Genomic DNA, 27413 nt, shown 5'->3' on the forward strand with positions numbered 1-27413 from the left:
CTAAACCATAGCACCGATGCATAGCGCTATCTGGACGACACCAGGGGCCTTATTCTCTATCCCGCACGTTATTTTGACAGTGCGTAACAGGGACGTAACACAACGCATCATGTTTAGGACTATAGAAATTTAGCATACAGAATACCATTCCACGCACATTACTCGAAGAAAACATGACACGGCCGCGTTACGCGTTTACACTATCATACAGAATAAGAGCCCAGCGCTATCTCTTTGATTCATTACCGGGATAAAAGTAGCCTATATCCAGACTTGGATAAAAGTAGTCTAAATATAGCCAGCATCCAGGACATGATCTATTCGTGTACCAAATTTATTCCAATTCTTTTCTACGATTACTTCTAAAAACATGCAAACATTGTCACCAACATTTTAATTCATAATATTTTTTTTATAGACTGCAAATATTTTACCTAATATGACCCTCGGATGGGGGATGATTATCCATCTCCAGTCGTTACAATTATGTCGGCCTGCAAATTGTAAAAATAATGACTCCGTACAGAATTTTGCCAAGTTACACTGATCGTAGCGACGTTGACAAATGAGCTATTTCCTTAACAAACCACAAGAAGGAAGTTTCGAATTAACGTCCAATGTTGTGTCTATGCATCTCTACATACCTATACACACCGAACTTTTTACAGTGGATTTAAATTGTTGTCAAACTTTAGTACGCCCCCAATTTGCGATCATCGATATTCATTCTAGTATAGTATAGAAAATTCACAACTGTAATAATCTGGGAATTATTATATTTTAATGGAATTAGTATATTTGTATTTATGTAGACGTGTATCTTTTTGTATGATGTCACATAAATCTCTTTTGGATACTGATTACTTCAAGTAATTGCAACATTAACTTGGCTGGCGCGGTAATAATTTATAGCAAACACAACCAATTTAAAAACACTGTGTTTCGAACAACTTTATCGAACACACGTCGCGAAAAAGTCACCTATTTTCTTTGTATCATTAGAAATATACTACTTAATCGTCCGAAAGGAGACTTTTAACTTCAACAAACTACAACTTTTTGGATATACAGGACAACTGAACTGTACAGTGTAAACTTTTATACAATATTGTTAGGAACTGAAGCGCGAAAAAATTTCTCTGTCTATAGACATTAGAAACGTTTGTAAAATTTGAAAAGCATACTGTATGGTTTTGCTATACGTTCGACATCAAACATATAATTAATTTGAACATGATAGTGCTTGGCGGTATAGTCGTTGCGGTGAAACACACCCAGACGGATTTTTGTGAAAGAACGACCTAAGTAATGTAATAAAGTCATGACATTAACTGGTTAAAATGACATGAAGAAATAGTTTAAACTGTTATTTCCTTTTTTCCAAATATAAGTCGCAGTGAGAATAATCCAGAAACATTGCACTTTTGTCTCATCTACTATAAAAAATACGTACGTACGAGCAAGGGAGTCGCCAAGGGGGCGCAGGGAGGGGCAGCTGCCCCCCCCCCCCAGAGATTTTAAAAAAGTTGCCAAATATAAAGCAACCAAAGTCCTAAGTCTTTGAGCTGACTTGACTTGCTTGATCGATCATTCCCGTAGGTGGAAACACGAATGAATTCACCAATTCCATTCTTAATATTCCGTACGCTCACTTACGTTCTTCTCTATGTTATTGTTAAAGCGGGAGAGGTGTAGTGGGGGAGGAACGTGTGCTCTCGAGTTTACCTACAATTCATACTAACTCTCCATATCAATTTGCTCCACCCTGGGCCATCGGCTGACGACGCTTATGCGTACGAGTATACATACATACAGGGAAATGCTATCTCACTTGAGAACCGCTGTCCAACTAGGCGACTACCAAAAGTAGAAACGATTTAAACTTGTATATTTTAACACGTGGAAGACATGGCCGAAATTAATGGCTTCCTTTACAAGGTTTATTTCGGATTCTCTGAAATAGATATCGTTCGTGGTAGGTGTTCTATTTCTTTGGGAAATTGTGGCTCATACTTGATCCCTCTATAGAATGAATTTTTAGATCACACACACGTTTGTCTTATAGAGAGAATCAAAACCGTGGCTTCTCATCTCACACTGATCCAATACCAAGGGGTTATCATAGTCATGTTCTTTTTACAACAGGGTTTTCTTGAGATTTTTCGAATATCTTAGAATAGGCGTTGTAAGATTTTTTTATTCGCACCATGTTCCTCTTGATGCTATCGATAAATTGAACCTCCTATCCGCTCCTTAAGTGGATAGCCTAGTTGGGAATGCAACGGTCCGCCGATACAAATGTCTACAGGTTCAAAACCCAAAACACACGTTACCGACTTTTCAAAGTTGTGTTTGTATTGTTTATAAATTATCGTTCGCTTTAACGATCAAGGGAAACATTGTAAGAACACCAACAAACCTAAGATTGTTTACATTAGAATTTCGAGGGTATGTGAAGTCTGCCTTTACTAGGTTAGCATGGTGGACTAAGGCCTAAACCCTCGGTAGAACAGGAACCCCGTGAAGCAGTGGGACAGTATATAATATAGGCTGGTATTATTATGTGGCAAGAAAAAACTGTCTCGGTGGCGTAATAGTAATTGTACATAGTACGAGTACAACCACCGCGCTGAGGTCCTGGTTTCGAATCCCGAGTCGGGTCAAAATAGTTGTGACTGGGTTTTTCCATCTTAAAAATTACGCAGTCGCAGCTCAGAGTCAGGAAGTTGGCATCGTGATACCCCCGTGCCTCGGAAAGCACGTAATCCGTTAGTTTAGCGCCTGATCTCACTCCGGTAATGTACGATTGCCATCACCGGACTATGAAAGTGCAGGAACAGGGAGTGCTTGTGTATTACACACACTTGTGCACTATAATATCTCCTGTGTGGCTGATCTACGTTGAGATTGGCCGCCTTGGCTGAAATTCTGTTAGGAAGGAATCAATATATGTTTTCTTTCCTTGTATTACTTTTACCGACGCGCTATCTTTTCATACACATTTCCCGTTGATTAAACGCGATATAGAGCGTAGGCTACTGAACTTTTATATTAATTTTTATATCTAATCATATCGCGAAATTATCATTGCATCCGCCCAATTAGATAGTTGAATGTACGTGAAAATATTTGGGCTGTATTTATGTATGTGTTTACGAAGTACGGTCGTGTTGTTTTATGTAAATAAAGACGACGTCAGCGATGTATAGAAAGAGCGTAAGTCCAAATTTTTGTTTTTATGATTTTTTAAATAATTTCTCATGGATGAGTGCACTTTAAAAATGTTAGTCAGTTTGTATATTTAATTATATGGCGCTATTTATCTATCAAGCTGTTTTGGTGGACAGATGATCTCATAAAAGTCTCAAGAGGTCGCTGGATGCGGGCCGAATACACTACGTCAATCTGGAAATCTTTGGAGGTCCATATTTAGCAGTGGACCGACATACAGCGGCTGATGATGATGATCAGGCTATTTTTAAAAACATTACTTGAAGTTCGCGTCTTGTGTTGAAAGCAGTCGCTTATACAAAATAGTGTAACTAAATCGAAATTTAAGGGGTTATAAAATGTAAACTTAATTAATTGTATAAATAATTATCTCATCACGTATACGCTATTAGGTCACACAAGCCTTAATTCAACTTCACCTCTGTAAATTGCTGATAAATTGTATGAAAAAATGTAAATACAGCGCCATTTTGTATTTACACGGTTTATCAATGCCTTAGTATTTGTATAATGTGAAATAAACGAGTGCTCAACATCAAAATAGTGAATTAGTTTATTATTAACACACACTGTTGTAAATCTGTCCCTCGTGTGTACATTTAGCGTAAGAATGTTCATTCTCGCCTACTAATTGATTTTAATACGATCCAGTATGCAAAGTGTGTAAACTCGAAAAACATTTTTTTGGTAAATTGTTTTTTTTTTTACCAACCCTATTTTTGTCGTTTTTACTTAATTAAAGCAATAGTAATGATTTTGCTCTGATTGGAATATAAAGTCAGCCCTTATACAAACGTATGCTGGTATTCTAAGGATGGTTAAAACAGAAGAAAGACTCCATATAAATAAAATGTTGGGTTTACATTTTTTTTTCTTGGTATGGGGCCACACTGAACGAGAAATATTCGAACCTAACGTCTATCAAAACTACTTAGCGGCCTTCTAAAGTTGACAAAGTTAGAAATCTCGGGTGACTTTTTTTTTCTCTCACATATGAGACACCTTCCAGTAGTAATGTGTCCTAGATTCAATAAGTTTTCGGTTCCATGAATATTTACCCTTCCAAGAATCGAATAAGAGGCCGAAAGTCAATTTTATCATCACAAGCCGACATAGACAAAATTAATTACCAATAAAAACTACGTCTCATCGTACATGACATGTCACTTTGAATGTCATCTCCAAATTACTCTCACTTTTAAAATTCCACGACTTGACGCTCAATTAACATTTCCTTATAGATATAAAAACGTTTAATTTATTGTCCGTCCTTATGTACAACGCGGCGCGCCCACGCCATCTCTGTTAACTAAAATAAACAATTTTAATTTTGTCCCGCATCTGTCAGTGGATCGCGGGAATCGGGAAAGAGAGCGCGCGACTCGCGATTAAAAAAAGAAAATAAAAAAAAGTATAAATAACAATTGTAATACTGGCTGGAAAAAAATAGTGACGTATAAGTCATAGAGATTAAAAAACTACGCTTTATAAATAAAAAAAAAACTTTTTTTATTTAGTGTGGAAAAATAAGTGTTTGGTGCAATTCCATAAATTACTTAAATTAAAACTGAAATACTGTTAAATAGAAAATATAGGTTATTGTGGTGTTATAATAATAAAAAAGTGTGTGACGTAATTTTTCTTGCAATTTTTTTTAGAATCCGTTTTGGAAAATCACCTTGTAAGTGCAAGCGTAATGTTATCGTACAAAATGAAAAACATCATCCATTTGTCTATTCTTCCTACTAAATGGCCGAATCAATCAAAAACAGCCGATTTACGAGACAGACAAAAAACAGAAGTTTGAAGTTTCAAATTGTCTTCTAGATTTATAAGCGATAAAATCACGTTTTATTGTTTTTTTACTAAATTTAACAGTCTGAGTTACTTTCTTTTTAAAAGACATTGCATGTTTGACATTTTTTCTTCATAAAAAATTGCAAAAATGTCCATTTACGAAACAATGCAAGTAAGTAAACTGTAAATATTAATAAATAACATCTCTTTGTATATGTAATTAAAATTTAAGGAAACAGGAATTTTAAATCAGAAACTACAAAAGACATTAAACTATATAGTTAGTTAAAGCCTGGACATAGGGGCCAAATTTTTGCTTCAAAAGTTATTACCAATAGGTAATAAGTCGCTGTCTTATTTGGAATGTCCGTATGACAAGATGTCACAGCGTCCTTAGATATTAATACAGAAATAACACATTACTAGAAAATATGCTTATATACGCATTAAAAAGGTGTAAATCATGATGTGGGAAAAATATGAAGTATTTTACAATGGTGTTTTGCTATTTCACGGTAGATTGATTAAGCATCGCATGAGCGCAAAATTTTTGTATGACAATCTTCCCAATGTTCTCTCTATATTATGTTAGAACTCTTTGGAGACTACCTAAACGTATAATCATAGATGTATCGTAAAAATGCATAGTAACATGCTTGTATAATAATAATAATAATATCAGCCCTGTATTATACCTAGTCTTGCCATAAATATTGTAATAAAGAAAAAAGAAAATTGTTAACTGCAAATAACATTTATTACTTTTACAGTGTGTCAGTTTAATACATAAATATAAAACAATTAAAAATATAAAAAGCTTATTCGAAGTGGTCTCCATTGGCTGCAATACAGTCCTTTTAAACGATGAGGCCAGTTATCAATAGAAGCACGCACTCTTTCCATGGGAAAATTCTTCACTGCCAATCGTATAGATTGTTTTAGGGACTCCAAATTATCATGGCGTTTAGAGCAAGCTGTACTCTCTAAAACTGACCACAAATCATAATCCAGCGGATTAAGATCGGGACTAGACGACGGCCAGTCTTCAGCTCTGATGAAGTCCGAAACGTTCGATTCCAACCAAGACTGCGTGGACCGAGCTTTATGACCCGGCGCCGAGTCTTGCTGGAAGGACCATACTTGGTTATTGAACATGGTGATGTTAAGGGGCTTAACTACCTTCTCAAGAATGGTATCTTGATACACTTGTGCCGATGTTTTGATACCTTTTTCACAAAAAATATGGCTCAGTCACTCCTTCATAGCTAACACCCCACCAAACCATCACTGAAGTCGGATAATGTCCACGTTGCACTCTGTCGACTAATTGGGAAGCTTCCTTAGAGCTTTGAGCATAAATACGGTCATTTTGTTTGTTAAAATGTTGCTCAATTGTAAAAATTTTCTCATCCGTAAACAAAATTTTTCTGTGACCTCCCTTTGCGTACCGCTTCAGTAGTTGTTTCGATTTTACCACCCTATTCTTCTTTAAATTATCAGTTAAGAAATGGCCAGTGCGTCTCTTATAGGCTGCAAGTCCTAAGTCATCTTTTAAAATACGCGACATGGTTCTAGGTGCTATCTTCATTTCCCGAGATAAAATCTTTTGCTTTCGGACAGGATTTCTTCGAATTCTTTCCCTTACTGCTTTGACCACCTTTTTCGTACGAACACTACGTGGACGGCCAGATCTTTTCTGTCACAAACAGAGGAGGTCTCATTGTACCTATTAATAGCCCGGTACACAAACATTTTACTAATACCAAGTGTATGGAGAGTTTTAAAAATTGCATTTGGCTCCATACCTACTTTGTGTAATGCTATCACAGCGATTCGGTTCTCTTTATCACCCCACACCATTTTAATATCGCAAAATATTTTACAATGTATTGGCGCCAAAATGAGAAAACACAATGAACAATCGTATAAAAATGACAGATTCGAAATTCAAATGTAATATTTTTTTATAATTAAGTGTAACAGTATTTATGGCCAGACTAAGTATACTTGCCCACTGCTGAGCACGGGCCTCCTCTACTACTGAGAGGGATTAGGCCTTAGTCCACCACGCTGGCCTAGTGCGGATTGGTAGACTTCACACACCTTCGGAATTCCTATAGAGAACTTCTCAGATGTGCAGGTTTCCTCACGATGTTTTCCTTCACCGTTAAAGCGAACGATAAATTCACAAGGAAACATGCTTGTAAGGATACATTATTTGCGTTATATTGTCAGGAAACACTGTACTTGTTTCTTTTAACGTGTTTTTTGTAACTTCTGCATAACAGTAGTAACAAGCAACAGGTTAAAATTCATCACATCTGTAAACAACGAAAATAAACGAATAGTCAGTGTTATGCCGGCCTTGTTTTTGACGGATGGCACCTCCGAGTCGTTGTTATGTTAACTGACAGTAACAGTAGAATAATTTGCGTCTACTCTGACAAGAAAACCGCAACAGTAGCGTAACGTCAAGAGTTTTGATTTGCTATAATACCGGCGGGTATGCTTGAAGAGATTGATGAAGATAGAGGAAGCGCAAAAAGTATGCCAGAATCGTGCAGTGGCAATTTCATAGTCGCTGCCTACCCTTATGAGAAACTAACATATCCAACTCCTCCCTATCTATTTGATTAATTTCGTTGCGGGATAATGACATATTAGTTTTCCCTGAGACTCGCCGAGCTTCACTGCTCGGTGTCATAATGCGTGCCACTGCTGATCCTGGCTTACCGGAGTTGTAGTGGTGGGTGTGAAGGCGGGAAAATCTCTACCCCTATGGAATAGAGGCTACTGATATGTGATACTATGTATGTATATCCCCAATAGGTAACTGCTTGACTGTGCATTGCTATGTCCCTTAGCGGCGAAGGTTGTGTACGAACAGGCGGACCGCTTGTTTGTTTCCCAGCTAAGGCAATAATAAAATATCTCTGCACAGCACTCATCATTAGACTTGTGTTACAGAATATCTGGTAATTACACTGGCTACAATGTTCTTCAAACCGGAACACAATAGTACACTATTTTCCAGCAATACAGCCGCCAAACAATCCAGAGTGACGGCTTGAGGACCTGGAGAGTATAAGTTAATACAATCCAAATCCAGGCTAAGGGTTAACAGTAAATGACTCGCATGTTAACTCGTCACTCATCCACCCAAAGGCGGTAGTGATAATGCGTGTAAGTACCGCTAAAGACCGCTGGCTGATTCGAAAATATGATATGTTCGTATAGATACCAGAATATATTAAATTGTTGTTTTCGATTTCAAAGGACGATTTCCGACAGTCAATCCTTTTGAAACCTTTTCGAAAATTTCGTAGTCAAAGACATAGGATATTTTACATCCTTCGATCAATATTGTTGATCGAAGTTTCCATTCCAAATACATAAACGACGGCTCTCATGTCACGTGCCACAAATTGTAAAGAAACATCATCAGCCCTGTATTATATACTGTCCCACTGTTGGGCACGGGCCTCCTCTACTACTGAGAGAGAAAAAACGACTAATCGAAATACAACACAGAATACTTCCCCTCGCATCCGGAGAGAATGGTTTTAGGTAAACAACTGCGGATACATTCAAATATTTTCTTAAAAAAACATATTATCTGTAGGCTGTTATAAACATTATTCTGCGTCATGTAGTCTGAAGATAAACACGTATACATTGGTCGTATCTAGCCACTAATGATCTATAATAATATCAGCCCTGTATTATAATACTTAGGCCTTAGTCGCCCACGCTGGCCTAGTGCGGATTGGTAGACTTCACACACCTTCAAAATTCCTATAGAGAATTTCTCAGGCATGCAGGTTTCTTCACGATGTTTTCCTTCACCGTTAAAGCAAGCGATAATTCACAAAGAATACACACATAAGTTTTAGAAAAGTCAGAGGTGTGTGCCCTTGGGTTTTGAACCTGTGGACATTCGTCTCGGCAGTCCGTTCCGCACCCAACCAGGCTATCGGCGCTAGAATACTATAATATAATAGTAGTGATAGAAGTAGTAGTAGTTTTTTTTTATTATAGTATAATATACTATAATAAAAAAAAAAAATTAAGGCCTCCCAAAAAATTCAAATTGTCAATTACAATATTCTACATAAAAAGGTCCGATATTTTGAATCTGAATAAATAGAGTGATAACCCATGTGCCGCATATATCTATGCACAGTTCAGTATAAATACCTCACGGTTGTCAGTAGTACACCATCTCCTCGAAAGGTTGAATGCAGTCGTTAGTTTATTCATATTTTTCTCAGCAAATCCTTTAATTTGATACCCACATTATAGACGTGCGTAATGTTATGCTTAATTTCATGTTTTTTTATTGCTTTGAATGATGAAACGAGCTTGCTGTTTGCCTGATGGTTAGCGATTCGACCGCTCATAAACAGCAGTAACACCAGCCAATTGAATTACAAAGTATTGTGTGGTATTCCACTGCGCTCGCTATCCTGAGACATGAGATGTTAAGTCTTATGTCCAGTAGTTATACTGGCTACAATGTCCTTCAAACCGGAACACAACAGCGACTACACACTGCTTGGCGGCAGAAATAGACATTACGGCGGTAGCTACCCAGGCGGACTCTTACATATGAGAGACCTACCACCAGTAAATATAACTAGATTTCGGGTTATATTATATATTTTCTCCCCCCCAGACCCCCCCCCCCGTGACCATAAAGCCTCTAGTCTCCGAAACATCGGAAGAAAAATAAAATACAAAAAAACTGCAATCCGAAAACTATTATTTCAATACTAAGCTACTTTCTACCCTGTTATAACATACAACAGCGACCAAGGGTACAATTATCCGAAAAGGAACCCAACACAACATAATATAGGTACTAATATGCATTAATGCGGTCTACAAATCGTTCTAAGGATAATTAGATTTGACATAAATTACGAACGGAAAGCCAGCAAGATTCGAGTTATATAGAACCTTCGCTACTGTCATACAATAACGCATTTTTCAAAAATCTTACTCCCATATAGTACCATGAGCGAAAGCACAATATTGTTTTGCACGCATTTGAAACAAAAACAGAATCTGTAAGTTTCAATGAAAACACTAATCTGCGTCATACACTTCAACAGCATGTGATTTGACGTGAGTTTCCAAATAATATTACTATATACCTATTTGTGTAGCGGGTAAAGGTTGCGAGACGCATGTTTTTAGAGGCCAGCAAACAAGCAAAGAATTGTTTGATGTTAAACAACCCCCGTGTGGAAACATGTAAATAACGAAACTAATTAAGGATGCCCAGCTTGCCGCATAGCAAAGCGGGAGGCAAAGTAATGAACTAAGGAGACATTTCAATCTCAATAGAGACATTTATAATAGATAGCCTTATAACTAAAGCGCCATAGATGAAAAAATATGATTCTTATAAATAGGCATGAAAAAAATGCCATAAATTACGGAAATTCCGCTTAGTCTACAAACCCTGCCTGTGGTATTAAAGGAAGAGAATGGGAGAAGGAAGGTTAGGGAGTTGATTGACGCTTCAGAAATCTCACGTATCCTCTTCTAAATTAAATTAAATCGGAACTCAAAAGACCGGCTGCCAGACTAAAAGATACTGTGAGCTCATCCTGCGTAGATCGAACTGGCAACAAAAAAAAAATAAAATATAAAATTAAAATTATAAAATGTAGGTAGATATTATAACGGACGAACGGACTTTCGGACGCCCAACACGTTAGTCCGCCACGTGACCACGTAGGCTGTAGTTTTCGAAATGTCGAAAGAAAATTATAATATAAAAAACCGCGGTAAAATCCGAAAAATAGTTATGAATTGCAATAGCTAACTGTAATATACTTCATATACGAGTACATAAGTATACTGACAGGCCAAATGTAATCAGCATTGTCTACAGTCAACCAAATTTGTTTTGAATTACAACAGCAAGCTGTAATACACTTCATATACACAAGTATATAGGCATACCAAATACAATCAGCATTCTCTACAGTCAACCTTCTAGTGCTGCAGATATAAATCAAGATAGCACCTTACAAAACTGCTGGCTATCCCACCGTCTACAAATTAATGCCAAAAATATAGGAAGCGAAAGCATTAACTCGTGAATGAGGTGACATTAAACAGTGATGTTTGTTGACAAACCCACTTCAACGTATTCATCATCGGCCCGCCTCCACACATTTCAAATTACATTAACGATTTATATAAACAAATAATGTTTACTTATTACGCTAAAGTATTTATGATAAGATGTGAAGCAAAATCAGAAACGAATGTAATTTTTTACACAATAGGGTGGTTGACAACTTTTTAAAAATACGTTTATCAAATTTTTTTTTTATCTAAAATCTATCGGAGCAAGATTTTTTAAAATCCACACAATAATAAATAAGTTATAAAGCTTTGAAATTTGGTGGAAAGGGAAGCTGTCAAATTATAGTTATATTGAAATGTGACGTCAAGTAGTGCCATCGGCCATAACGCTGCGTGAGTGAGAAAAGGACAGCGCGATATCCCCACCACACCCCCACTTTTGCTCACAACAATATTTCAAATATGAATAACTGATTTATTTTTCAACCAATTTTGATGCTGATTTAACAGAATAATTTCTTTTTCATATTACTTTCTCTTACATATAAAATATTAAACTAGGAAACTACCCTATTGATATTAACGAGCGTGTTAGACTACAGTCGATAGTAGTGGTGAAAGGTGACATATTCCGAAAGGGACCCCTATACATATAGGTACTACTGATACGCATTAATGCGGTTTGCGAATCGTTCCAATGATAATAAAATTTAATATAAGTTACGAAAGGGAAGGTTAAGAAGCGGCGATAGCCTAGTTGGTTGTGGAACGGACTGCCGAGACGAATGTCCGCAGGTTCAAATCCCAAGAGCACACACCTCTATCTTTTCTAAAAATGATTTGTATATTCCTTGTGAATTATCGCTTGCTTTAACAGTGAAGAAAAACATCGTGAGGAAACCTGCATACCTGAGAAGTTCTATAGGAATTTTGAGGGTGTGTGCAGTCTACCATTTCGCAATAGGCCAGCGTGGTGGACTAAGGCCTATTCCCTCTCAGTAGTAGAGGAGGCCAGTGCCCAACAGTGGGACAGTATATGATACAGGGCTGATATTATTATTATTATTTTATCAAAGGAAAGCCGGCACGAATCTGGTTATATGGACCCCTTGGCCACTGGTCGGTGGCATGTTTATTGTTTACAATTAAGCAAAATCTTGAGTCTCGTCATTAATCAAAACGGAACAAAAATACGATAACATTCGTAAATAAAACACCAAATTCTCATTCAAAATACATCCACCTACGACCTACGTACTGAATGACGTAAGTGTTTAATTTAAAAAAAAACCTCATCCGTCCCCAAAATTCATTGAGAAAATAAAATATTCTCCACAATTCGATATTTCAATACGGAGTAATGTATGTTTTACTAAGACATAGTTTACACTCGGCGGCAATAAAGAATTTAAAATTAAAAACATGACTTGTGATTGTTTAATAGTTGTGTCATTGCCAATGCCAAGGCGGTGTGTCGGCATTTGAGTTGTTTTTTATACGTACGTACAAAATAGCTGAGAGTATTTCAAATGTAAATTATTTTAATTTAATAAGCATAGAATGTTTTGCAATCATTCGTAAATTGAGTTATACTATTTTGCTACATTGGCGACGTGAATGATTGAGAAAAAATCGTGTTACAATGCACAAGGTATCGGAAATTACATAATTTTTATTTTTCCCAAGAGATAATTAATTATGAAGTTTAGTTCAAATATTCAGTGTCATCCGTTTACATGTTCGGTGCGAGCCTCCTGCGTTATTGCATGACCCAAAGTTAGGTTCCAGTTTGATCATTTCAGCATACTTCCAAGGACTGCGCCCCGAACCTGGTCATCGCCGACCACCAATGGCACGGTTAATATATGAGCAGAATTCCACCCAAATTCCATATCGCGTTTACTTCGAACAAACATACACTTCCGCATTTGTATTGGTAAGATGAGTATACTGCCGTTTACTGTTAATACAATCACGTGATGCACTCTGAAAGTTATGACAGCGGTTGTTAAAATATCCGAACATTCGCGTCGGATACAAACAATCGGATATATTTAGAACTGCGCGCCGCGACTAGACAACCAGTCGGATAGTGTCCGCTGAGATATTTTAGAGACTTTGCCGCCCTCACACCCAACACAACAACTCCTGTAAGCCAGGATCGGCGGCACGCATTATGACACCGAGTAGTGACGCTCAGCAAGTCTTAGAGAACACTAATTAGAGAAATCAAATAGAAAGATAGGAAGGAGTTGGAAATATTAATTGTCTATTTCCCTTCATAGCAATAGTCCGTTGAATGTTTGCGGATATCAAGTATCCGCGTCACTTGCCAAGACTATTCCATACCTTCCACTGTTCCTGCAAGCCAGAACAATCATTATCATGTCGACAAGTGAAACTCGACGAGTGTAACACTAATCAGTCTTGCGAAATTAATCGTATAGAAATATAGGAAGGAGTTAGTCGAGTTCGTAGTCGGATATTTGCTTTGGGTAGCTCGCAGTGACGGAGGGTGACATTTTCCAAAAGGGTACCCAACTCAACATATAGGTACTGCGAGTATGCATAAGTGCGAATTGCAAATCGTTCTAATGATAATAGGGGGACCGGCCTATGCTTGATTTGTGTACATTATTCTATATGTAATGGCTTTTAATACGAAAAAGAAGCACTCCTCCGAAAACTGCATTAAAATTGGTTAAAAAATGAGCGAGTAATTCATATTTAAAATATTGTAACGTGCGGAAGTGGGCACGATGTGGGGATATCGCTTCATCTCTTTCTTTCGCACGCGTCGTAATTCCCGATGACGTCACATGTGGATATTTGGTCTCTTTTCTGTTTCTTGTTAACTACCCTTTCCGCCGAAATTCAAAGACTTATAACTTGTTGATTTTTAACGGATTTTAATAATTCCTTTTGTGTTATAATTTATATAACGTAAATATTTGATAATAGCAAAGAACAAAAATGAGTCCGGTACCCTATTAGATAAGTTACGAAAAGAAAGCCGGTAAAAATCTGGTTATATGGACCCGTCGTCACTGGTAGCTCGTATCCGATTGTCTAATTTGTCTGTCTCTTTCGTCAAGTACACTGCGATAGCACTGTTGTATTCTAGTTGGAAGAAATAGATGCAATTTTCCATCTAACCGCGTCTCCTGATGAGAGCAATGCATTATATCTATCTGCACTACACTTAGTATGAAATTTTACGGTTTCAAACAGGCCGGCATAATTGGATCGACTGGCGAGGGGTAATCTCTTGTCAGTCGACACTATCTGTACTCTTAACATCAGGTGCAGTTAGGTCATTGTATAAAAAAACGAGGGACCTGGTTTCTAGTATTCAGCGTTTTCAGAAGTTAATGTCGCTCTCAAAATAACTATTTTTATGCCTTTGCACATTACAATTGAGTTAAAATAAATCGAAACAATGGTTAGTCTAATAATCCATAAATACGTAAACTTTCGTAAATATTTTTTTTTTTGCTTTGAATTACAAAACGAGCTTGCCGTTCTTATGGTAAGCGATACGACCGCCCATAAACAGTAGAAACACTAACACCTTGAATTACAAAATTATTGTGTGGTATATCACTGCGCTCGCCATCCTCAGACATGAGATGTTAAGATTTATTATATGCAGTTATTACACTGGCTACAATTTCCTTCAAACCGGAACACAACAGTGACTACACACTACTGATTGGCGGCAAAAATAGGCATAGCGGTATTACCAACCAAGACGGACTCTCACACATGGGAGAACAGTAAATTTCACACGATGTATAGAGTTAATAATGAAAATCATTCGCACGCTAGTAATGCAATCTTTAAAATCCGTTAAAACTACGCGATGATTTTTCATAACCAAACATAAACAGTTTGGATAAGTCCGATATTTATTTATCGTACAAAATCCCATTTCACCATTCCATCTGAATTAAACTGCGCACGTTGAAATTATAAAAAAAATAATCAACGCAAGATTTAGTTAAGATGTGTTTACAAAATTATATACGGTTTTGTAATTTTAAGGAAATTTGAAAGTGTTCGCGTAAACAAAAAGTGTAAACTCGGCGCGGGCGATTAATATCAATTAACGGCATCATATCTCAGTTAACACTATCTTTAATAACTGCTTGTTAACCGGCCTAAAGCTTACCGTTTTTTGCGACGTCGGTTAATTCTATATCCAAGGTAGGCTACGGTGTATGGTTGATTTGGCTACGTTTAGAATTGAAATTTGCATACCGAATGTTATATCATTATATTACTACAAATTTGTTTATCAAGATTGAAATCCTTAACGAATGATATGGCTACACTATGGATTTCATTTATAATCCTTACTGTTTTTCTACAACGAACGATAATGGTTCATCAGCATACTCTTACTGTCTGATCGTTCCTGTATAATCTTGTACAAACGTCTGATGACGATTCTGTTTATAAGCCCACCATCGGTATTTAACTACTCGCTTTATTCAATCCATAAATAAATCAATAAGCCTATCGCCTGCTACTGCTGAACGCAGGTTTCCTCAAGTAAGCGCCAAACACCTCACTTTTGAGACTGCATCCATCCATCGTACATAAAACTGAATAAATTGAACTCAACTTTGAGTAGAATCTTAAGTAGACATTTTGTGTATGAATTATTCAATAAACCAAGCTTAAGCTGTAATTTAAGAGTTCATTCTCAGCCGAGTCGCCTCTTTTAAATGAACAAAATTCAGCTGTCAAAATTGTATCTTAAGTTAATCATTTGAGATGTTGACATCTGTGCATTGAATGTCGACGATCTCAAGATGCTGACTTTAATTTGACACCATCTCAGCTGATATCGCTCATTTGTGAGCGATTTCAGTTGCATCTATTACAACAGCCCTACGTCTACCTAATCACGATTTCAACTCCATCACCTGTCCGCTCCTCCGACCGTCTGTCCGTCTGTAAACACGGCCATATGTGTATAATAAATTCCCTTTATTATCCGGTATATCCCATCATTAATCCGGTAATGTGCGTTGAGCCTTACGCAACTCGCGTGCAACCAAGGTGATTTTACAAAACATTTGCCCACCAGGCCGGCGTAATGCGAATTTGAATGTAAACACGCGCAGTGCGAATAATAAATGAGTACGAAATAACAACACAATGTCCGTGTGGCTTACTCTTATAAAGAGTTCGCATTGGGGCATCGGGTGCACGCCGAAACCTGTTTTTGTGAGTATTGTAGTTTTTTTTTTTTTTTATTATTTTTTTTCTTTTTTTAAATAGGACAACCAACAATACATACACCTTACATGAAAAAGTTATATTAATACACGAATCAATATCTACTTACTGCAGTGCTGTCTTACTTATAGGCTGCCACCACTTGCAAGTTTTAGCATATTTCTTAATTACATAGTTTATTTTTAATCGTGTCATTAATGGAAACTGGTCTTTCGCTGGTTAACATTTTCCTTAGACTTCATGTGAAATTATTTTGCCGTGATAAATAAAAAAGGAATATATACCTTTCCAGATATTTTGCGATGACGATATAGTAAGTAAATTGCACTTGTACAGTCTTACTTGTAAAAAATTCGCAAAGCTATGCTTAGTTAAAACACAAGTTTACTCGATCAGCTGTAAGTCAAAACCCGCCATCTTTTTTCTTAATAAAGTTTAAACTAGGAACCGGTGATATTTTGACAGCTATTTAAGCAATTCTTAACCACCTCTTAACACTAAAACAAGTTTATAAGTAAGACTGATAAATCTCTTGTAAACTTTAAGAAAAACCCATAAGAAATATCGCCCAACCTGATATCTCTCAGACCCTATCTCTCTAAGTTGTCACTGACCCAATAACATGCTTCTGTAAGCATTAGAGAGGGAGATAAGACCTTGGCTTACTTTTGATGACAAAAGGATTTAAAAATACAAAAATCGTATGTAATACTTGAACGTCCACTATAAATTACATATGTTCTAACGGTTATTATCAATTGACAGCTCTGTATGGAATTTAACGTGTCAAAGTAAATATTGGACGTGACAAGTTTTACAAATAAGGTAATTTTAACTGTTTAATATTGACACATTATCTTTGAATTGTTACAAAGCTATGCGGTTATTTTTGGATGTTTTACTGTTAGTAACGTAGGCGTATCCCTTTCGGAGGTTTTCCCCTGTGTAGACTCACGGCCGTAGCTAGGGGGGGGGGGGTTCATTGTGGGGCAATTCCTTACCTTAAAATACAACTGCCCTACCTTAATAATCAACTAAATTATACATAACTACTCAATCAAAATATATGGAGCAGCTGGTTTTTTATTTCACGATTTGCAAGTTGGTCGCATAGTAATTATTCGTATTGATGGGTGGAATAACCTCCTTTCGATATTTAAGGGAATTTTGTTACACTCTGTACATTACCTTAACAATTACGTAAGTATTAACCTGATTCATGTTCACAAGTCAAGAAAGCTAAAAATCGATTGACCAGATTAGATCTAGTAACATCTTAACTTCCGCCATATCTGTAACCACAGCTGCTCTACCTTAAATTCAAGTCTAGCTACGGCCCTGTGTAGACCATGGCTGGCGGAATATGGCTCTGTTACTCTCTTACCTACCCCTATAAAAAGGACAGACACGATGCTATGTGTAAAACGGTGCTTAAATTACTAAGAGAACATAATTATTTCTTATGTTTACGCGAATGTTAGACATTGAAATTAAACTAATTTTCAGATTCTCTCGCGGTTAGTATTTTATTTTCTCCCGACGTTTCGAAGACTTTGCAGCCTTCATGGTCACGGGGGGGACTGAGGTGTTGTTTATCCGCAAAGTCAGAGTTACAATATCTACCTACATTTTACAAATATACAACGTTTTTTAAAAATTTTAGCTGTTGGTGGTCCGATCTACGCACAATGAGTGTCTTGAAGTCTGGCAGCCGGTCTTTTGGGTTCCGATTTGATTAAATGTAGAACTGGATCCCAGGCTTGTGCAATCTTCCAACCATCTTCCCTATTGAAATTAGTTTAATTTCAATGTACTAAGAGAACATTTAAAAGACTACCTTCATGTTTACCGTGTTAACAATCACGGAAATTGGACTTCTGATTTTGCTACTTTCAGCATTTGCGGCAAGTCGCATTAGTATAGAACTATTGGAACTTTGTAAACGCATTTAAGAGTTGTAGCAAAATATTGCTGTTAGAACTTGCCAGTCTAAACTTAGCTTTTAAAATCTATCTACTCCTGGAAAGAGAAAGATAGAGTGTGCAATACTACGTATTATTTAAATCTAATTTTCTAAATTTAGAAATAATCTAAATTTATCTTCGCTGGTGGTTGGATATATTTTATATTCGCCCTAATAGCGACCGCCGTACACAAGGTGTTAAAACCCGCCATAGTGGCCCACGTAAGTGTCGCGTTCCGGGACCAGCCTGTATATATCCGGTTCCAACCTGCCGGCATAATTGTGTCGACTGTCAAGGGGTAATCATCTCTCGTCAGTCGACATTCAGTTGGACCCCACTCTACTTACCATCAGGTGCAGTAGAGACACTACGCCGTCCTTGTATTAAAAAAATCGAAGACTCACTTTCTAAAAATCCCCTAAAATTACAATTTGTAAACGTTTGAACAGTTTTCATAAAACCCTAAGTATCAAACGGTCTATATATATTTTTTAATATTCAAGAAGCTGACAAAAATAAACACGTGAAATATGATTTGCGTAATTTATGTAAAAACCGAATAAATTCTCGAATCTTTCAAGAAACGTGGGAAATAATAAATTCTAAACTATTAAATGTGTTACTTCAAAGAAAATGGATGTGTGTTTTGATCTGAAATGCTTTGCAACTATTAACATCTACGTAAGGATGGGTAGTGGGCAGGTCATTAGGCTAGTAATGGCATTTTAAAACTCCTACTGCCTTATTAATAAGCTTTGTAACTACTAGATTTGGCGTTCCGAACATTCACTGTGTTTGAGAATTGAACTGCAATTCAGTCAAACTGACTTTAGGGTGGTCAATTGACAGCTTTTGTGTACGGAGTGGCGCTCATGATATAAGAACTCGAGTCTGTAAACCTGGATTTGAATAAAAAATAGCCAAATAAGTAAAATTATTTGTTGTTCAAGTGAATAAATAGGTTATAACAGTGACCTTTTGGTTGCCATTTTAGTTCAGATTTTGAACAAATAGTTTATATGGACGTTCGTGTCTATACAATATACGTCAATGGTTGTAACAGACAGTAATTCCATAATCGTTGATTTCCCATCCTCTTCCAGTGACCGTCCTGAGCTTCTTAACCCGTTAGTGGAATACCTTCAGCATGGTCGCTAAATTTTTAAGAGTTGCCAACGTCTAAAGATCTCACCCAAAAACCAGTGTATTTGTAGCCGACCCTCGCTAGGTTAAAAACTTAGGGTCATAAAAAAGAAACTGTAATATAGTGGTTCGTTTTGCTTTGCTAAGTGACTACCGTCAGAGGAAGCCAGAGAAAACATTGTATAACTAAGACACATATACAGCGTTTATAAGTGATCCAGATAGTATAGCTGACTTTGTGGCCAATTATTCTATCGAAGTTTATATTTTCGTTCTGTTATTTTTTATTCTAACCCCCTTATTCATAGACGTTATTTATCTAAGCTGTATCTTAAACAAACAAGTCTGTTTCTCAGTGCTGACGTCATGGCAGCCTTCGTAGTCCTCAGACATAGCGCCGTTGTGATTGGCTAATATTAAGATACTACTTGAATCTACTGATACTATTTGATACTACTTGAATCTAATTGGCTGTCAAAACAGACTGTTGAAAAAAACTTGCTATCACAGCATTGCTCCGTCCTTAGATAAAAAACGTCTATTAATAAGGGGAAGCCTATAGTTCATCTACTAGGCGACGAGTCGGTAATGGCAATCACTTCATTTCGTTTTGCTATACTAAGAAATTGATAAAAATTCTCATCTAAAAACTGTGGTTCGCATGGGATATTTGTATCTGCCCGGATATCGACCACCGTACACAAAATGTAAAACCCGCCGGGCATATTAGTCGCGTTTAGAGATCAGCCATTGTATGTCCGACTTCAAACAGATTGGCATAATCTTGACTGACGAGATACTAATCTCTCAACAGTCCAGAGGCGGCTTTACCTATTGTGCAGGGTATGCGCTACACATGGGCGCAGTGTGTTAGGGGGAAACAGACACGACATGAGACATGCGTCGCTCGCGACACCTGCGCCCGTGCTAACGCCGGCGAGCGGCTTCTTTACTTTACACAAAAACTTTCGATTTAACATTAAGTATTAAGTTTATTAAAGATTACATTGTCTTCTAGGGGGCGCGAAGTAATTAATTGCACACGGGCGACACATGAGCTAGAGCCGCCTCTGCAACAGTCCATACTATATCTCAACCACTCCATTTACCATCAGGTGCAGTGGAGTCTGTTTGTATAAAAACTCTTTCACTGATCAATATTGTTTGGTTACAGTTGCAAGTGCGGAACTCCCGCACGGAGTCCACTGAGGAGGACAAGCGTAGTGACGACAGCCGCCCGCTCAGCCACGCCTCCGACTTCAGCAGGGATAATATCTGTAAGTACTTCTAGTAACCGTTTAACTTTGTATATAAATAACTAGCTGACCCGACAGACGTTGTCCCGTCTTAACTATGAATTTGCAGCGCGCATTCTGTCAATCGCTGACAGTTATTTCAAACAATTGACAGTTATATAAAATTTATCTTTTCGTTCGTTTTAAGTTTTTTTAAATTTTCTAATTTTCCGCGCAATTTTTTTGAATTTTTTCTTTCATAAGAACCTTCTATTGATAATAACAAATAAAACAACAAAAAATAGTGAAATCGGTCCAGCCGTTCACGCGTGATGGCATAACCAAGGAAAATAGGGATTCATTTTTATATATATAGATATGCATTGAAGTCACATACTTTACTCTCAAACTACGAAATCGATTTTGATCTGGTTTTAACTCTAATTTAGAGAATTTATTTAGGAAGGCATTTATATGTATAATTTAATCTATTTTAGTTTTTTGGTAGTAGATTTTTTTATCAAGTCTTCGAAAACAATTTTCTGCCGCTTACATGAAATACGCTATGTTAATGAAAACAAAAGAATGTTTTAGAAAATTGTATTTAAAAAAACATACAGAATCCCTGCCATGTTCCACTTTGAACAATAATGCTGAATATAATGTAATTTTAATTGGGAGCCACTATATTTAATACCTCACTAACGATACGCGTAGTGCAAGTCTATGCAATATGTACCATTTGAAAATAATACACAAATATATTTTTTTAAATTATTTCAATCAACAGACGCAATTATCACATATTTAAATTGACATATCAATTCGCATATTTCAAAGACGTAAAATAAACATCGTTTTCTAAATGAAACAAATGACGTATCAAACGATATATCCGGCTATAACGAAGCAATAAAACGAATATTAGCACCGCGGATCGCTGTTGGCAACACTTTCAATATAAATATGATGTTTGAGTGAAAAGTCCAGCCACAGGTATGACGTGACGTCAACCGTGGATATTGGTGTGGGGTTAAATTTATAATAAAAACATTTAGTGATATTTAGATTATAATTTATTTATTTATTTACAGCATGAAAAACTTACAGCTATATAGGTATGATTATATTACAAATAGCAACAATTTACGTGTCAAAAAGCCAATAACAAGTTCTCACTTATAGTGTTAAATTAAGTAACTTGAGAATGAGTAAAACTCTTACTACAAAAAACGGATACTAAAAAATAAAACATTTAATGAAAGAAATCAAGAGCTTAGCCACAGACACACTTGTTATAGAGGGATCTAGATTATTATGCTTATGTAATATCTGCTTGCGCGCACCAAGTAGTTGTTCTGTCTATAATATTTGACGATACCTAAAAGTAAACTAAACCTTAAAAGTATAATAACCTATCTTACCAGGTTAAATATGTCCCGGGATACAAAGTAGCCTATAACACTCAGAATATAGCTTCCGACTAGTGAAACAATTTGCATAATCGGTTCAGTAGTTTCAGACATAGCTCGTACAAACAATAGAGTGGACATTGAGAAAATGTTCATACAAAAGTTTTGCGCTTATGTGATGGTTACTCAATCTACCGTGAAATAGCAAAACATCAATGTAAAATACTTCAGATTTATCCACATCGTGATTTGCACGATTTTAATGCGTATATTAACATATTTTCTGTAAATATGTTATTTGTGTATCTAAGGACTAAATCTAAGGACGCTGTGACATCTTGTCATACGGACATTTCAAATAAGCAACGGCTTATTATCAATTGGTAATTACTTTTAGAGCACAAATTTAGTATTGATGTACAGTATATAACTGACTATACTGTATAATGTTTTTGAAGATTAGGATGTGGATGAACTGTTTGCGCCTCCGGAAATAGTCCAATTCTAATCTTATTTTACCTTAGGGATGAAAATATATAATATAATATCAGCCCTGTATTATATACCGTCCCACTGCTGGGCACGGGCCTTCTGTACTACTGAGAAGGATTAGGCCTTAGTCCACCACGCTGGCCTAGTGCGGGTTGGTAGACTTCACACACCCTCAAAATTCCTATAGAACTTCTCAGGTATACAGGTTTCCTCACGATGTTTTCCTTCACCGTTAAAAATTACCTGGTGATGAATGACTTTAGATGTGAATATGTTATAATGTTTCGTGTGATGTTGCAGTGTCGCTGAGCAACGCGCCGCGCCGCAGCCGCCGCGGCATCGCGCCGTGCAGCGAGGCGCAGCGGCCGCTCACGCGGTACCTGCCCGTCGATAGAGACGACTTCGACCTCAGGCGGCACGTCGAGTCCGCCGGTAAGTTGTTTTATATGAGAGTAAATGGGATTGGCAGATGTAGCACTTTACAATTTTATGTTTAATTTCATATTCATTTTTCTATCTTTGGGTGTAGGCCAATGAAATTTACACGGGACCACCATGAAGCTATGCCGAACCTAACACAAAAATAATTTTCAAAATCAGTTCACAATTGGAAGAGATATCACGTTACATACAAAAAAACTTCTGGATTAATATTATCCTTTTTATCGCCCTCCTCCTTTTGGAAGTCGCTTAAAATCGCAGACCGAACACCAAGATGATTCAATAGGAATTTCTATTCGATATAATATGATATATTTACGAGTATTTCGCTATAGCATATATCAAACATTAAATTATATTTCATATATAATTCTTGATATTGGCTAAGGGAATCATGTGTACGATATTTAATTTTTAGGAAAAAATGGAATCAAGGAGGAAGACATATTTACAGGGCCTGCAGCAGCAGAAGCAACTCTTTCAATATAACAATGTGAAGTGTGAATGTGTGTTTGCAGGTCACCAGATCGAGGTGTGCCCGTACGTGTCGGTGACGTCGACGTCGTGCCGCGGCTACCTGCACAAGCTCGGCGCCAAGTTCCACACATGGTCCAAACGGTTAGTACCTACCCTCAAGATTGTGGCGGTACAATTAGTACCGCCATTTCGTCTGCGATGCGGTGCGAAGCGACGGTGATGCAGGTGCGGCTGGTCTCGTTGATGACGGTGTGATGATGTTCAGCGTCAGGGGTCACATCTGCCTGAATGGGAATCTTGCCCTTCCATAGAGGAACTTAACCATCTGTTCCTCTACAGCGACGCCAATCTATACACCGCTAAAAGGTATATCGAAACTATTTTGTACTGTAAACGGCACAAGTCATGAGCAAGATGAACAGTGGTGGGGACAAGCTTGTACAAATTGGATGAATGTGTTAATTAACCCCATGGTACAGTCAGCCACGTAATTAGCTGAACGAATTACACACGTATAAATTTCTGTAGGATGTATTTTGTAGGATAAAAAAATATTTTATATGTTACCAAGGAATTTGTTTGTTTATCATTAACAATGACATGAATGAAATGAAAGGTAACATCAGGATCAGGGGCCTTTTTCTTTACGCCACTCGTTATTTTAATAGTGCGTACGAAGCACGTAACGCACCGCGTCACGTTTAACACAAAAGAAATTGACATACAGGATACCATTCCATACTTATTTCACGAAGATACCGTAACACGGCCGCGTTAAAAGTTTACAGTGTCATAGAGAATATGGCCCCTATCTATGTTCCACCTACTAGCGACAGCTGTTGAGCGTAATTTGTTATAATTAAATATTTTTTGTTGTAGGTGGTTCGTTTTCGACAGAGAGACGAAAACGTTCGTCTACTACTGGGACAAGAGTGAGAAGAAACCGCGGGGCGGGGCGTACTTCCAGGTACGCAACGTTGATTGACTTTTCTAAAATTAAAACTACCCCTTAACCTAATCCTATAGGGAATTTTTTGGCATGGCTTTCGGTTTCTTAGTGACTAATTGAGGAATATATTATCATAAGTATATTTTCAATTTATTTTTTCATTTGAAAATAGGCACTTTAATAAATTTTGTGTAAACGTCTTTAGTTATAGTGCTGAATCTTATTTTATGTTAACTTTTCTGTCCTATCAAAATATATTTAACATAAGATAAACATATTATTAAATTTAACAATTTAAATTAATTTATTTATATTAGGTATACTCTGATAATATAATTAAAATATATTATAAATAAAGCTTTAAAAATACCCTAATAATATTGACAGGTAATCGAAGAGGTATACCTAGACCACGGCAACACGTCAAAGTCACCAAACCCGCAGACCACGTTCATAGTGAAGACGCGTCAGAGGCGGTACTACCTGATGGCGCCGTCGGGAGAGGCCGCACGCATCTGGATCGACGTCATCTTCACCGGCGCGCAGGGTTATACCGAGTATCTCGAATGACAGCTGTCAGATTTGACACCTGTCAATCTGTAGGCGCGCCGGTGGCTGTGGGGAATGCCGAGTATTGACATTTTTGGATGTGATAAATAGTTGGGTCGCTAGTGACGTTCCTGTGTGGCAAATTTTCATATTGGTCACTAGTGATGTTAGTAGGACAATAGAGATGTCGGTAGTGACGGTTGTGTGGGAATTTTAAAGTAACACAGATTTTAGATTTCTGTGAACGTATTGTCACAACGATGTGTAGTTAATGTCATTTTTGACGTAATACATGTCAGATGAAAACCGCAATTAATGCATTTACGCTCCGTGCCGGGTTGATTTTCAGTGATGAATGTTGTGTGTAGTGTGTAATGACAGCTGTCAATTTTGACAGGTGTCAGCTAGTGTGATCATGTGTCAAAAGTGATTGTTACTTTTTATTGTGTAGCGCTGAAATGTTTTCTTTTCAGTGATATGCATGTAGGATAGGATATTTTGGAGTTTATCTAGAACTCTAGATTTTCTAAGATTTAAGAATTCTGGCGCGTAGCCATGAATATTCTGGAATATTCTTGAGAACTTAAATTGAATGAGGATGTAACTATCTTGTTTCCCTTTCGCTTCCTACATAATGTGTGGCAATTTTTGGAGGGGAAAAAGATAAGAATATTATCTTCGTATTATATAAAAATATATACACAGTATTCTATAACATGTAATTAAAATTCTTAGCCAAAACGTAATTTATTGAAAATGAAATTTATAAACACCAATAGCTTTTAACAACTGTGCCAATTATTGTACAAAAGTGTGGGGCAACTATTTTTATATACATTTATAATTCTATTAGATGTAATCGGTGCCTTCTTTAAGACTGAATTTACAGAAAATTTTAACCAGATACGGAAAGGGACGTGATATTTTTAATATTTCAAAATGTACACGTTTTTACAATTCCGTCTTTTTAATAAATATATTCATTGAAATCAACAGGTGTGAAAATATGCAATTCATGTCCCTTTCATATATGAATATTTTAACAAAGTCTTACCACATTTAATACAATATATTTATGAATGAGTGATGTAACTATAAATTTTAATAAATGTATTTTTAAGAAGTGAAATGATTTTAAGATATTCCCAAAATATGTTTAAAATAAAATGATGTTATGTCACTGTTAAAATAAACATTCTGTATGTTTAATAACAATATAATATTTTATTATAATTATACAGACACCGTAATACAAATGAATTTAGATTTTAAATCTTACGCGTTTTGGCAAAATCTCGAAATGTATGTTTTGTTAAAAATATGGCAAATTTAAATTAAAGCTTTTATTTTTAAAAAATAAATTATTTGTTGAAGTGTTTTATCATGGCTGAATGATTTAATTCCTTTAACTTTTGGCAGCTATTTTACCGGACCAGAGTAAATGGCTCTTTTTACTAAAATATACATTTTGCGATTACCATGTATTATTTTAATTATAAAGTTCGCTAAATTATTTATATATGCACGCTTATTAATGTTACCATTTTAGTATATTCGGTTTTAGCATGGCAACTATACATTGTCGCATGAGTACATTCGAGTACAGATTATAAAAATTAAGTAGTCGAAAATTGTGAAGATATGATACCTATAGTATTTAATTTTGTTCCGCATCCGCTTTTAAGAGATTTACTCTAATCAAGGCATGAAGCTATTATCAGAACGCTGTTTCTATTTTTTACAGAAAATTTATTGTCTGTAACAATCTTTGAATTTAAAAATCTATTATTTTTGCACGTAGATAATGTCACTACATCAAATTTTCCAAGTACAAACCATCATGTAAATACTTATATTTGAAAGTATTTTGTCTCGCAGGCTAGTGATGTGGCAAAGGTCTTCGAAATATTTAGTTATTACCAAGCATGTGTAACATATTTTAAGTACAAATCGTGATTATTTTAATACCAGTGTATAAATCATTTAGCATTGTAATGGTAGGCGTAAATGGCTAATACCAATTTTATTTTAGTGTAAGGTCACATTATTATTAACCACGAGATAATAAAGCGTATAATATAAATATGTATTTTATTTCCCGCATTACACTAATTGCTTATCAAAAGTTATTATCGACGACGTATCGCCGTAAAGAAAACCTGACATGTCACTGTTGTGGCATAGAAAAATATTTTTGATTGTCGAAATACTGTGATCAGGGGCTAAGTAACCGAAGTTGGATATACACTATTACAACAAAACAGCTACTGTCGTACTGAACACAGAGTTAATTCTATACTATAAATATGACTATTCCAGAATCAGACAGAACAACAATTGCTTGGAATTGGTTTTATGAGTCAGTGTAAAAAAT

General features: G+C 36.5%; 1 protein-coding gene across 3 annotated transcripts in view; it reads left to right on the forward strand.

Annotated features, from left to right (window-relative positions):
* The window catches only part of LOC115452858 (pleckstrin homology-like domain family B member 2), a 172237-nt gene extending 145115 nt beyond the window's left edge, over window positions 1-27122 (forward strand). For all 3 annotated transcript variants that reach the window (XM_037437765.1, XM_037437772.1, XM_037437767.1), the window contains 5 exons: window positions 20659-20761; window positions 22924-23055; window positions 23583-23682; window positions 24421-24508; window positions 24878-27122. In XM_037437765.1, the coding sequence (XP_037293662.1) occupies window positions 20659-20761; window positions 22924-23055; window positions 23583-23682; window positions 24421-24508; window positions 24878-25060 (606 nt within the window). In that variant the 3' untranslated portion in view covers window positions 25061-27122. The remainder of the gene's footprint in view (window positions 1-20658; window positions 20762-22923; window positions 23056-23582; window positions 23683-24420; window positions 24509-24877) is intronic.
* The last annotated feature ends 291 nt before the right edge of the window (window positions 27123-27413 follow it).

This window comes from Manduca sexta, chromosome 2 (genome assembly GCF_014839805.1).
Source record: "Manduca sexta isolate Smith_Timp_Sample1 chromosome 2, JHU_Msex_v1.0, whole genome shotgun sequence".
Lineage (NCBI taxonomy): Eukaryota > Metazoa > Arthropoda > Insecta > Lepidoptera > Sphingidae > Manduca > Manduca sexta.